Source organism: Aplysia californica, unplaced genomic scaffold (assembly GCF_000002075.1).
Source record: "Aplysia californica isolate F4 #8 unplaced genomic scaffold, AplCal3.0 scaffold00052, whole genome shotgun sequence".
In the NCBI taxonomy this organism is placed as follows: domain Eukaryota; kingdom Metazoa; phylum Mollusca; class Gastropoda; order Aplysiida; family Aplysiidae; genus Aplysia; species Aplysia californica.
Genome location: NW_004797322.1, coordinates 361432 through 375747, shown reverse-complemented (window position 1 = coordinate 375747; position 14316 = coordinate 361432). Strand labels below are relative to the sequence as shown.

At 36.3% G+C, this 14316-nt stretch overlaps 1 protein-coding gene across 1 annotated transcript in view; it reads left to right on the top strand.

The window, feature by feature from the left end:
* Positions 1-14316, top strand: part of LOC101849279 — a gene marked incomplete in the record, with an annotated part of 263881 nt that overhangs the window by 118119 nt on the left and 131446 nt on the right. The window contains 6 exon segments of the mRNA XM_013079452.2: positions 587-706; positions 1847-1963; positions 3968-4084; positions 5176-5295; positions 8579-8695; positions 10763-10888. Coding sequence (XP_012934906.2) covers positions 587-706; positions 1847-1963; positions 3968-4084; positions 5176-5295; positions 8579-8695; positions 10763-10888 — 717 coding nt within the window.

Here is a 14316-nt window from a genome sequence, read left to right as displayed (position 1 = left end):
TTGACGTCTATTCAAGCTAGATGGATATTTTTTTCATTGAAAGCAAGACAAAAGAATAAGCTTTCAGATGATTCCAATAACTCAACTTGCCAAAAAATTGACGAGAGCCTGATTCCACCACGTTTTGACACATTTGGCAGATATTTATATGCAGAAACATATTGGACTGTGTGCAAAAAATAAAACAAAAAGCTCATCTTGAAGTTTGCTGAAGTATCTGATGTTGAATTTGACTGTGTGAGGTTGTTGACTTTACTGCCACATAGTGATCAGAATATATAATTCCTGTATAATTGATTTGAAAGCCATTGACTTGAAAAAATATCCATATACACACATTCTCAATGACACATGTTCACACAGTTTCACCTGTATTATTTTGTGTAAGTTTGCTATGTTTTCTTTAAATAAAGCTGTCAAAAATGGATGTTACTATGGTGCCAAAGTTCATGCAATAACATGGTTTAACTTTTTATCATTGAAGAGTTGCACGGTTAACATATTGCAACATACATTTTCTCCTTGTTTCAATTAAGAGGGAATGCTGAGGGTAATAATGAAAAAAACTGCTTTTTTCTGTGAACAGATATAGATGAATGTGGAAGTAACCCATGCGGGGTGAATCAGGTATGCACAAACTCTCCAGGGTCTTACTCCTGCCCATGTGAAACTGGCTTTGTCAGCGATACATTTGGTGGTTGTATAGGTAAGTAAAGCTTTTTTTGGTCTTTTTTCTTTCTTTTCATGTCATTAATTGCTAGAAGACTGAACACCAGGGATTTACTTAGTATGTCAACTATAAGAAGTTGCCAAATTTTTTTTCTCAGTTATTTCCTCAATGCATTTTGTTGCAGAAATGATGTTACCTTTGTGGCCCTTCATGCTGGCATTTTTCTCCCTTTCACGTTGCTCTTAAGTCCTTTCTTTTGGAAAAGTAAGGGCGTAGGGGGGTTACACATGAAACAATTGAGTTTAGAAGCATGAAGGAGCTAGAGTTATTGCTGTTAAGACAATCTGTCAACTTTGTTATGGGTCATTGAAACAAACAAATTTTTTTCTTATAGAAATAAATCTTTGATTGAGAGTGATGTATTTATAAATTGAGAATGAGGTAACTTCAAATTTATGTTACTATAAATTCAGAGTGATGTAACTATAAATTAAGAGCGATATAAGGTGATGTAACTCTAAATTGATGTTACTGAACATTGTGATGTTACAGTAAATTTAGATTAAATATAACTAAAAATTGTGAGAATGATGTGACTTTAATTTGAGAGTGGTGTAATAATACGTTGAAATTGATGTAACCATAAGCTGAGAGTTGTGTAACTAAAATTATTAGGGTAATGTAACTAGGCCTATAAAATGGGTGATGCAACTATACATTTTGAGAATTGTGTAGCAATACAGTTTTCAGCTTACATGGAATGATGAAAGAGAGAGAAACAATAGAGAACAAAAGACTATTGTAAATGCATGCAGAGAGTTATGACCTGACTAGTAAGGACATTTATAGATATTGGTAATGCCTAATTTGGTTAGGATTAGACCATCTGTATCAAAAAAAGTAAAATTTGGAGACAATCTGTGAAAGCCTAATTGTTTTTTATTAAGTGTATAAAAGGAATACACTTGAATCTTATGAAATGTTTCCTTTTACTCACTGAGCCGTGTTGCCATTTTGTAGCTCTGATAACCTTTCTACTGTTTCAATGTTCATTCACTATGATTCTAAGAACTTTTCATCTGCACTTGGGCTTCAATCGTCAGTAGGCTTCAATGCTATATTTTTAGAAAGTGTAACTAAATTTGAATATGATGGAAATGTTTTCTCTTCAAACAGACACAAATGAATGTGATGGAAACCCATGCCTTGTGAATGAAGAGTGTCGCAACACCGTGGGCTCTTTCGATTGTTTCTGCGTGACTGGCTTTAGGCGCAATCCAACTATTTGTGAAGGTAAAGCTCCTACATAAATATATATAGAGAGGAGTATTCTTGAATGCAGTGTCTGTATCAGTTTTTGTGTCTCAAAAGTTGGCCAATGAATATTGAGACTCCTGGTTTCATGTAGAAATTAGAAGTGCTCACAATGTTTACCAGCAGCTGCACAATATCTTGCCAAAATAGCAATAATAATGATAATGATGAGAAAGAGATTGCTTTTACATAGTGCTTTCCTTTGTCCCCTGACGGCTTATCGATGGAATTTTACAATTTTGGGTGCCAGGTTCTGGCTGACTTTCTCCTATCTTTTTTTCCAGCTCAGTTTTCTTCACAGGCAATTATCCAGAGGAGTGGACCAAGTCTATGATATCTAGTTTGCACAAAAAAGGAAACGTAAATGATGGAAATGATTATAGGGGCATTAGTTTACTGAATGTTCTTGGTAAATTGTTCTCATTCATATTGAATAAAAGACTGTAGAGACCCCTGTAGAAGACTCCTAAACATTGATAACTTCCAAAATGAAAGATACTCCTAACAATTATTTTAATCAGGAGTTAAGCTAGTATACTTGACCTCAAATTTCTGAACCTGCATTTTTAGCTGACATTGCTAGGATCACAGAATATATTATTTTCATGATTCATAAAGTGTTTAATAACTTGAATTGGAAATGAATCTTCTGTATGTGTAATTTGTGTGTTTAACTTGTTTTTACTTTATCATATATGCAAGTATATATCATAAACTTACATTACTTCCTTCCTCTTTTTATTTATGTAACTTTTGTGAAAAAAATTGATTTAGATTTATATGGAAATTATGATACTGCGGTGTTGCCCAAATCAATTAATATCTCTGTATCCTTAGTATATCACACTAAGAATGAAAGGATTCTAACTCTTTGTTGCAAAGTTTTGAGAAAATGTAACTCCCTTCTCACTATATGTGGAGTAACAACCCAGTCTTTCTAAGGATGCATCGAATATTGCTGTTGAAGGAATATTAACTCAACTAAGCAACTACCCCATTCCTGATTTTCTTTTCTGACATCTTTTTTGAAAATATTCAGACAAATTGATGACTACGGATGCCATTTTCACTTACCTTTTAAAACTTTTCCCTGTGACTTGCATCACGTTTGTTTGCTTTACTAAAGATATAAAGATGGAAGCCAATGTTTAAGATTTTTTTCCTCTTTTTGAGATTAGTTGGACATGTTCTTTTTGTGTAGTCTGTTTTTAATTAATAGCCAGGAAGTATCATTTTATATTGTGGTGAAAGAACTATCATGATTCTTATGACTGTGTCAGAACATTCAAAACATACCAAACAGGCACTCTTATCATCAAATGATTATGTTAACCCTAGCAATTGTTTGTCTGATTTTAGACGTAAAGATTACTTTTCAAAATAATAAGATTGGGTATACAAGGGAACATCTACAGTACAAGTTGACTAAAGATTGCTTTAGTGAAAAGTGAAAACAGAACACTATACACACAAATTAGGCAAAATCTTGTAAAGTAGGTCACAGGTACGGCCCAGTCTAGGTGAGGAAGACTGTTTGGTAGTGAAAGAGTTAAGTCGAGCTGCTGCATTTATTTGCTTTTTTTACACTTGAATGTCAGTTCATTCCTGGACTTCTTTTGGGGAGTTTTAGGGGGGTTTATTGGATAGGTGTTTTTTGTTTAGTAATATTTTTTTTTCAATGTTTTTTGGCAGGGAAGGTGCAGGAGGGGGTAGGGCAGTTTTAAAAAAGGCTGTTTATTGTTTTATGGTGAAGAACTTCTCAAAGGTTATTTCCAACTATACTCTCATTACTGAGATGATTTTATAGTTGTCTTAGTATTCAAGTCAAGTGTAGTTTACTCTTTTTCTAGAGCATTTTGTTTTACTATGAGGTGTTATTATCACATGATATGAAATTGGAGGGGAGGTGGGGGGGGGGGATTGCAATTTACACATGATGTTGGTTTGTTAATAATATTGGAAAATTTGTTTCTTTCTATTCAGACATAGATGAGTGTGCAACAAACCCTTGCCAGGTGAATCAGGCGTGTAGAAACACTGTGGGCTCTTTCAACTGTCCATGTGTATCTGGTTTTATCTTGAATGGGACTGTTTGTGCAGGTAATGCAAAAAATGATGGGATTTACCATATCTTACTACTCTTTCTATTTGCAATTGTAATTTGCTTCAAGTCAGTTTATCCTTGAAGTGATCTTGACTTACGATAAGTATGATTCCTTTAACTGTATAATATTCTCAAAGTATGAAGGAGAGCTGCAGACAATGTTGTAGTGCCGTTTGTTCCAATTTACTATAGGCCTATTCCTTGAGGTAAGGAATGCATTTCTGAGCAAATTTGTTGTTGACTTTGTACTTGTTGCCTTGACTCATTGACGACGTGCTGGGAGACCTGGCTGGCGAGGTCAGCAAACTCTGAAGACACGCCTGACCTACTTTTTATGTAAACAAGAAACAGAGAGCTGCTGGATGCTCCTTTCACAACCAATGAATAGGGATTATTGATTCAGGAGACAACAATGCTCCTGGAAATGTCACTATTCTTATAGATAATATCACTTTGTGTTACTTGTTTGAAACCCATTCTAATTGACTGCAATCAATTCTGAGATCCATGTGCTTAGCTAAAAAAAAAAAAGAAGTTTTTTTTCATGTTTACATATAATTTTTTTTTCCACATAAAACATAGTTTTTTCAAAGTTTTTGTAAAAATAAACACATTTTATGTAAGTATACATGATGATCTTACTTTGTGCCAAATTTTATACCTGTCCAGTTGGTAGGTTTATCTCACTGATTTTTTAAAAATAGGTAAGAATCGTACGTTTCCAGGGAAATTCTTGGTGAAAAATTTGCGTCTTCAATGAGTTAATGCAGAGTATGCTTTATAATATGTATGGTTTTTACCGTGATATGCCACTTGTGTTGTCGAAGTCATGCTTTGCTTTGCCAGTGTTGTGCAGAAGAGACTTTTGAAAATATAAGGGAATCTCAAAGAATTCGCACTTAAGGTCTTTTTTTTTTTGCATTTTTGCACTTTGAGCCTTTTTCTATACATTTTTCCAGGATCAGGATGGTCTGGAACCTAGCTGTTTCCTTTTGATGATAGCTGTTAGCTGACATACAAAAAAAGAAATACAGTTTCTTTTCTGTTAGATCTGTCTTAATTACCATTATTTCATATTGTTACCCAGATGTGAACGAATGTGATAAGAACCCATGCCAAGTCAACGAGAGATGTGTTAACAATGATGGATCATATACATGCCCCTGTAGAGCTGGCTACCAGAAAGATGCCAATGACACATGTATAGGTGAGTTAAAGCCATTTCAGCCCCAAAATGTACCATTAAGTTGACTTGGGTTTTTTTGCTCAATTTCTCAAAGTATTCCATTCAAAGATTTAAAATAATAAGTTTTGGGAATCATTATCAGTTGCATAGTAACAGAAATGGCAATTTCGAGTGAAACCGGACCATTTTCAAAAGCTAAAAACTCAGAAACCAGTCAAGCTATCTATGAACTAAATACGTATGTGAGGCAGCCTGGTGAAAGCAGGCGCTCGTCAAAATAATAAAAGTAAAAAAACTGGCATTTTTTCTCAGGATTGGGATTTTTTTAATGGAATTTCGGTTTTTTGGCTCAACACCTTTCATGTCCATTAAAGAACACATTTCTGTGTGAATTTTGCTAAAAAAAAACCCAAACATTTGTTAACTCATTTGCTACGTATTATTTTCGGCTTGTGGAAGAATTTTTTGCGTGAAGGTGAAATGAGATGATGACTAGTGCGCAGTTCAAAGGTCTTTGGGGCCACAAATTCAAATAAATATTAACATATTATGCACCGAAATATTCTGTATGATTTGTAGAATACGTCTGTAATGTTTATTTGTGTATTTTTCGACTTTGGTCATGTAAGAGGCAATTATGCAACACAATTTTTCTTGGATGCGGATACAATGTTATATTTTGTTGTGTAAAAGTAGTAAGACTGGTGTCTGGGCTATAATTTGAGCATCGCGATAAAACAAAGTCACATAAACTTCGAGATCGTGTTTCAAAAACTGAATCAAAACTTCCCATTTTTGGTGGAAACGTTTGACCCGCAAGTTAACATTATATTATGACCTTTATTTGAACGTGGATATGTGGATTGGAATAGAATCTGAGCTAAAATTTAAAATCGGTTCTCGAGCCGCCAGGGGCGGCTTAGCTTACTACTGACGGCACTTTGGCCGTGCCGCCACCCCCCCCACGGCTCGGTGTAGCGAATGAGTTAAAGGCATAAAGGATGTAACTTTTCAGTTTTCACGGACTCTCCAGCTTAGGAAATAATTCAACTTTAGCTGCCATTTTCTTGCTAATTTTACTTCTGAAACCAGGCGACCCCCCACCTCCTTCAATTGAAATAGCTTGACTTGTATTCATGATAAATGGATATTATAAAATTATAAAAAAATCAAAAGCAAGGAAAATGGACAGGCTTTAAGATGTACCAATAACTCCATATGCCCAAAAATTGACGAGCGCCTGATTCCACCACTTCGTGACACATATTTGTAATCTGCGTACAAATCTTAATTTAAAAAGTGACGCTAGTTTTTATTGAATTTGTGAATATTAATAATTTTATGTCTTTTAAGAGACTTGCATATTGGAAGTGTCTACGTTCTCTAACATTAGAGAATGTATACAAGCTGTCTACATTCTCTAACGAATAAAAAAAGTAACAATATTAAGCCTGTAGGGCCCTATTTGAACTTCCGGATAAGGCTAGGCTACTTTTCAATCATCCTTTTTTTTCAAATTGATTTATATTATGATTTGTCGTTAGATAAATATCAAATAGGTTTACCAGTTCACTCATTGGGTTATATTGGGTTATTTCATGCTCTAGATCTAGGCCTATCGTAGACCTAGCATTGGTCTATGACTGACTTGACCTTGACCCAAGTGATTTGATTTCATGACAGTCATATAATATCTCATCACACACCAAATCGGCAATGTTTTTCCACAGGAGTGAATTTCGTATCATTTATGGTCTCCCACGTTGTGTCGCATTGGCCTACCTTGGCTTTGGGGTGGGAATACGAAACCACATGTAAACTGCAAGCTATCTTCTAAATACTAATTACAGAAGGCCTGATCTTCATGACTTATTCAAAGCTTTGGGGGGGGGGGGGGGGGTCAAAGTGCACCTTCCTTGGGTGAAAAGTGTAGGCCTACAACATAGTATTATTAAAAGAGGGGGGGGGGGTGGTATCATCTCAATGGAATGATAGAATGTGTTGGTTCCTTGTAAGGGGTTTAACGTCGCTGTAAAAGCAAGATGCGATACTGAGACAGCTTTACTTTCGCGGGCATTTTAATTTTGCAAAAGTAAACTTAATAGCTTGCTAAAATAAAGTGTAAGCATTGTGGAAGCAGCAATGTTGACTCGTTTCCATGTTAGATAGAGTGAGCGAGCTATTTTTAGGTTCTCTACTAATACTAGAGAATGTAGACAGCTTGTATATGTCGTCTAACGTTAGAGAACGTAGACGCTACCCTTGCATATTAGCAAATGACAAAAATAGTCAAAGTAGCAAAGTAAAAAAGAAATTAATGTTATAATAAAAATTTCAAAAATTTCAAAAAAATGTTTTAAAAATAGCGTAATTTTTAAAGGAATTGTACAGTGCACTTACCCTCCAAATTTCTTGTCTTTATCTTGACTGGCTTTTGAGTTTTTAGCTTTTAAAGCCAAGAATTTAACATTTCAGGAAAGGAGCTTAAACATTTCAAATTGCTTTAAAACATTGTTTTGGCTCACAATGTTACAAACTTTATAGAGCTATTTGTTTGAAGTAGGACTTTTGGAGTATTCCCATTTTTATGGGATTAAGTTTCTTGTTGTTTTCAAATCCCTTTAGCTGCGAGCATTTCACTCTTGGCAGCCCCAAAAAAGTGGAAAGTTTCTTAAAACCCCAAAAAACATTGTCTGGGCCCAAACTGAACCCCAACACCCATGTATGGCCCCAAGTGTACTTGTCTGTGGTCGACAGAAAGACAACCGAAGAGGAATTAGTTACAGCAGTCGTGTGTTTACCTAGTTATAAGAATACATACATACGCTATACCACCAGACTATATATACACAGAGAAAGTTTACAATTGAGCAGAATAATGTGTGTATACACTGAAACGAAACGATAACTTCAAATGTTGTTCCTTATGCCAGTGATAGCATGGATAACTTCTTTCAGTGATAATATAAGCCTGTGGCAAGGTATCCCACTCCATGAAGAATGCATGTTGCAACTGATACACCATTTTTATGTCACCATAAGTGTTTATTCACCCTTTGACATAACTCATTCCAATGGTGGATTCTATTAGAGATGTGTTTGGTGATGCTCGCTTATAAGCATTAGAAAGCTTTTTGATTTTTTAAACTCTTCCTTTTATCCCTTGCAAGAACTTACTTTATGATTCTGCAAACCTTGGATAAACCTGCCATGCTGTGTATGATTTGGTCATGAAACCATACATGGTGTATTGCTTTTAATACAAGTGAAACTGAATTCTAATGCCAACTGTTGTTCCATGCAGACAAGAATGAATGTGATGAGAACCCGTGCGGGGCAAACCAGGATTGTAAAAATACAGAAGGATCTTTCAACTGTCCCTGTTCATCTGGATTCACCTTAAATGGTACAGAATGTGAAGGTAAGTCATGTGCTTGTTGGTCTGGGGGGTTTTTTCCCCGTCTGTTCTGTTTGAATTTTTTCTCAGTCTTTATTGGCGGTTTATCTTTTGAACATACTTGTCTTTTTGAATGAAAAGTAGCGGATGATTGGCAGGTGCTCTGTGTGGTCTACTTCGTCTTTCCTATCAAACATCTATTATCTTTTTCTTTCTTCCTTCTTTTTGTGTTTGTTACTAACCTAACTGTGTTGCAAGTGCTATAAAACACTTACGAAACCTAACAATGAGTCACATAGTCCATATTTTGACTGGTCTTACATTGTCAAGCAGCATTAAGTTTATCAATAAATATTGTGGAAAAGTAAATGGTAAAGATTTGTGGCTCCTGCCATCTATGTTTTCATTAAAAATGACCTTCTTCTCTATTTTGCCGTGATGAGTTTCAATTTGTGGCTGCTCAAGACATGAACCCTTTCCTTAGACCAACACACTTATACTTATAGTTATTTAAGTTTCTAGATGTGTCAGGGAAAATTTGTTTTCTTATGATGCTGAATAATATATTACTTGACTTTAACTCTTTGCTATGATTGTAACGATGGAAGCATCAATTAACATGCTGTTCTCTGCCAGAGTGAAATGGGAGGGTCAATTCACGACAAATCTCATTTTACATCAACACATAATTTAATATGCATTTTTTTAAAGGGAGGGGGTGGGGATGGGGGAGGGGTGTTAAGAAGTGGAAATAAGTAATGAAAAGATGAAACACACTGTTCATTTCCCTGTAAAATACTCAATTATTTTTTTTAGACTCTGAAGATGATTACAGTCAAGAGCTAGATCAAAATTGATCTGACAGTTTTGATAGTGACAGCACGAGTCTTTAGAGAGAAATTGTTTATTTTCTCACCCCACAAATCACAGATACTTAAATACAACAATGCCATAAATGCATTTGACACTTTATTACCTTTAAAATGACTCCGAAATGTGTATTGTGTTTGTTTAGTTTTAGTAGAGGTTTTACGGTGCTCGCAACTTCATTGTGGAAAAAATGTTCGCATTTTTTGTCTAGAAAATGCCACTCCTCAAAACCTGGGTCCTTTCTAAAATTAATTCCAGCGAAAAAAATTATGATGGCAAACAAACAGGACAGGGTGTTGGAGAAAATCAGAAAGCAAAATATGAAGAATTTCTTCAACAGTGTTCAGAGGCATTGAAGAGCAGCTGCTTCAGCTGAGTTAGTATATCCTTGAAGTAGAGGATGTCTTTTCTGCATATCGTGTAACAGATTTATTTGTCCAGAATCAAAACACACAATTCAGAGAAGCCAAGTGTAGATGCAAAAATAAAGGAGGGTTAAAATTATTGCTATTCTCAAAGACATTGGATTTGGGAACAAAATCTAGATAAGAGAAAGATCCATTATTATTTAGTCTATTGAAACATTTTGAATAGAGGCCTACCTTTACAGAGAAATTAATAGAAATGTTTGTCTTTCCTTTTCCTTTCATTTTAATGTATGGAATGCTGAACTAAATTTTACTTGCAAAAATTTTTAAGTAGGTTAGTAACCAACATTGAACTTTGGAAATCAAATCTCACTGCACTTTTTGTAGGTATGAATCTGTCATCCTTCTATTTTAATATTATTGACTACTTTTATTAATTCAAAAGATAAGCTAAAATGTATCAAGAATTGTATGAGATTTTAATCATCGACACTTGTCAATGACATTGGTATTATTGTAAAGCTTGTTCAATTTTCTTGCCAAAGGAAAAAAACACCCTTCTGTCTTGATTAAAAGTCAAAATATTTGCAATTCAAGGAAATGGGTGTCACCTGGTGTCAGAGAAAGAATTAGTGAGAAAATGATTGTGAAAGTTTTTCGACTCCCAAAGCTTGAAAGGCAACTGCAAATTTACATTTTTTTACCTTATGTCAACGTCTTTCAGTAAAATCCTTCCAGAAATGTGTTTTATAAAGGGCAAACCATTTTTATTTTTTACTTTTCTTTGAATGTTAATAAATATTTCTGTGTATGATTACTTTCATGAAAAGTCTCTTTTTAAATTTGTACTTAGATGTGGATGAGTGTGAGATTCCCACTGCTTGCGATCTCAATGAGAAGTGTGTCAATGAATTGGGATCCTTCTCATGCCCATGTAAAGATGGATACCAGTTCAACGTCAGTATAGACTTGTGTTCAGGTGAGTACAAACTTTTTAGAACATTTTCAAAAGGCCCATATATTTGGAAAATGCACTGTGATAGATCAGCCCAGAAAGATTGATGTGATCAGCCATCTCTGCACACACCACAGCCCACAGTGATATAAAATCAAGGTCATCTGTGCCAGCGAAGGATGAACCTTACCACACATACAAGTACACAGTTTTGTACTGCTTACTTGAATAGGATCATGGTCATACACATGCTCTTGCACACACACACACACAAACTCACACACACACACACACACACACACACACACACACACACACACACACACACATACACACACACACATACACAAACACATACACACACACACACACACACACAATCACTCGTGCACACACTTTCAAACATCAAACAGATGCAAACACACAAACACACACACACACGTAAACACATAGGCTACTCACAAATGCACTCACACCTGCACACCAACATCTGTGGTGTAGTGGTGAGGCGCTTCGACATCACACACAAGACGCTTTTTAAAAATGTTTCAATGTGGGAAAAAAACATTTTGTGTCAGATGCAATGCCGACCTTGCATTTTTATTAAGCACTAAGTTGTGTCTGTTGGGACGTTGTATCCCTTTAAGCCCAGTGGGCCAATGACACACACACACACACACACACACACACACACACACACACACACACACACACTCAAAAACACAAACACACACACCAGGGTATGCTGGCCCTGAATCCCTGAATGTCATGTGACCTACTGTGGCGACCTAGAAAATTCACGTGTTTGGTGTGGGAGGATTGGGACTCTCTACCTTAGTAGAACCTTCCTACATAGAACATGTGAGGCAGCCTGGTGGAATCAGGCTCTCACCAAAATACACAGGTTTGTGAATGTTTATCAGATTTGTGTTTTTTGGCTCAGTACCTTTCATGCCCATTAAAGAACTCATTTCTGTGTGGACTTTTCTGAAAAATGTGGATTAAAGGCACAAAATATGTAAATTTTAAGTTACCACGGACACTTAAGCTAAGGAAATAATTAATCTTTGGCGGATATTTTCTCCCTAATTTTACTTCTGAAAACAGATGACCCCCACCTCCTTCATTCGCAAATATCTCAACTTGTATTCAAGATAAATGGATATTTGTTTCATCCAAATAAAGACGAGTGAACAAGTTTTATGATGATACCAATACCTCTACGTGCCCAAAAATTGACGAGAGTCTGATTCCACAACGCTGCCTTACAAATGTCTCCCCTTCAATCGGTAATAAGTGCGATAGAATTTTACAAGAATGTAGGCCTATGCACTGCTTATGAGCTATTAACAGCCCGAACACACTTTATTAAAGCGATTTCTGTAGAGCAACTGGTTTTTACCTATGTGACCGTGTTCTTAATTCTTTGTAGAGACCCTTGCCTTTAGGCAGCCACATTCCAATTTCCAAGGTAGGCCTACTGTAGTATAGTTTTATACTGACTAAAGTATAATCTACTGTAGTATAGTTTTATACTGACTAAAGTATAATCTACTGTAGTATAGTTTTATACTGACTAGAGTATAATCTACTGTAGTAGAGTTTTATACTGACTAAAGTATAATCTACTGTAGTATAGTTTTATACTGACTAGAGTATAATCTACTGTAGTAGAGTTTTATACTGACTAGAGTATAATCTACTGTAGTATAGTTTTATACTGACTAAAGTATAATCTACTGTTGTAGAGTTTTATACTGACTAGAGTATAATCTACTGTAGTAGAGTTTTATACTGACTAGAGTATAATCAGCTTCGAAAGAAATCAATTTGAATTTTGCCCTTTTGACCACCGGAAGCCTACTCTTGTTGATTTTTGTACCACCAAGTGATCTTTGAAGTACACAACTTGCACATAGATCCAGTCCCTCCGATATTTTTCGCCCAGCCTAATCCGAGAAGGCTAGGTGTTTGATCTTACCTACCCTAAGATGAGAAGTGAGGCTGAAAGACAATAGTGAGAAAGAGCCAGTACTTACTTACTTACTACCCATCACCCCACCTGGCGTTTAGGGCAGCAACAAAGGATCTCCAGCTCTGTCTGTTTTGGGCCATCTTGGTCAGCGTTCCCCACGAATGATTTCAGGACTCTATTTCAGGACTCTATTTCAGGACTCTATTTCAGGACTCTACTGTCTGTGCGTGTCCAGGTTACTTTTGGTCTGCACTTTTGCGACGTCCTTCGGGTGTCCAGTGGAGGGCAGTCTTCACAATAGAGTCTGGTTCTTGTCTCAGAACATGTACAATCCATCTCCACCTTCTCCTTTTTATTATGGTGGAAAGAGCCAGTGGGAACAGTAAAAGAGTCAGGAGTAAAGGAAAGAGGAGCACAGAGGGGGTAGGGGAAGAGGGGAGGGATGGGGGAATGGGAGCGGTTATAAAGTGAAGACGAAAGATAGACAGAAAACGAGACAACAGAACAGGAAAGGACTTGAATGGAGAAAATGTCAGAAGAAAATGTTACGTTGCTGTCTCTAGTATATTTCAGCACTGACTAGAGAATTTTATTTTTGATAGGAACTACTTTGAAATTATGCCCGGGTGGCGGCCGGTTGGGTACTACCAAGGGATATTTCATGTGCTTGACTTGTACACAGGACCTCCGAGATTGTTCGCCCTTATCCAGACCTTTTCAATTAGAGGCGAACACTGCACCTCTAGACCACGAGAGCCTCTAGAGTGATTGAAACTTATCAGCAGCGACTTTCTTATAGATAAGGGAGTAGTGACTTACCTTTTATTGATGGAAAGGGCGTGATTTATAAATTAACCCTATCCTTACGTCGTGTTTTACTATCGTATCCATATGACGTGGGGAACTCTGTGTCACCACTTTCCAAAGAGGAAATTTTACTCGTTAATCCGATCCGTACGCTTTGCGTAGCAGTCTGTCAAAAGGATTTTTTGAGAAATACAGAAAGTTTCAAAGCGATCTTCATACTAGAAGTATTCTAAAGTGTGAAGAATACAACCCTGGGGGTACAAAATGACCCCAGGGCGTACGGATAGGGTTAAATGACAACTTTAAACTCAAGGCAAACAGATTACTAATGAGGACTGTGCCTACGAGTACCAAACTCCACGTTGTTTTGTCTGGAGAACATCAATAGTTATGTCCAGTTGTACAGATGTTGTACAGATGTTGTACAGATGTTGTACAGATGTTGTACAGATGTTGTACAGTTGTACAGATGTTGTACAGTTATACAGATGCTGTACAGATACTGTACAGATATTGCACAGATGTTGTACAGTTGTACAGATGTTGTACAGTTGTACAGATGTTGTACAGTTGTACATAAGTTGTACAGATGTTGTGCAGTTGTACAGTAGTACAGATGTTGTACAGATGGTGTACAGATGTTGTACAGTTGTACAGTTGTACAGCTGTT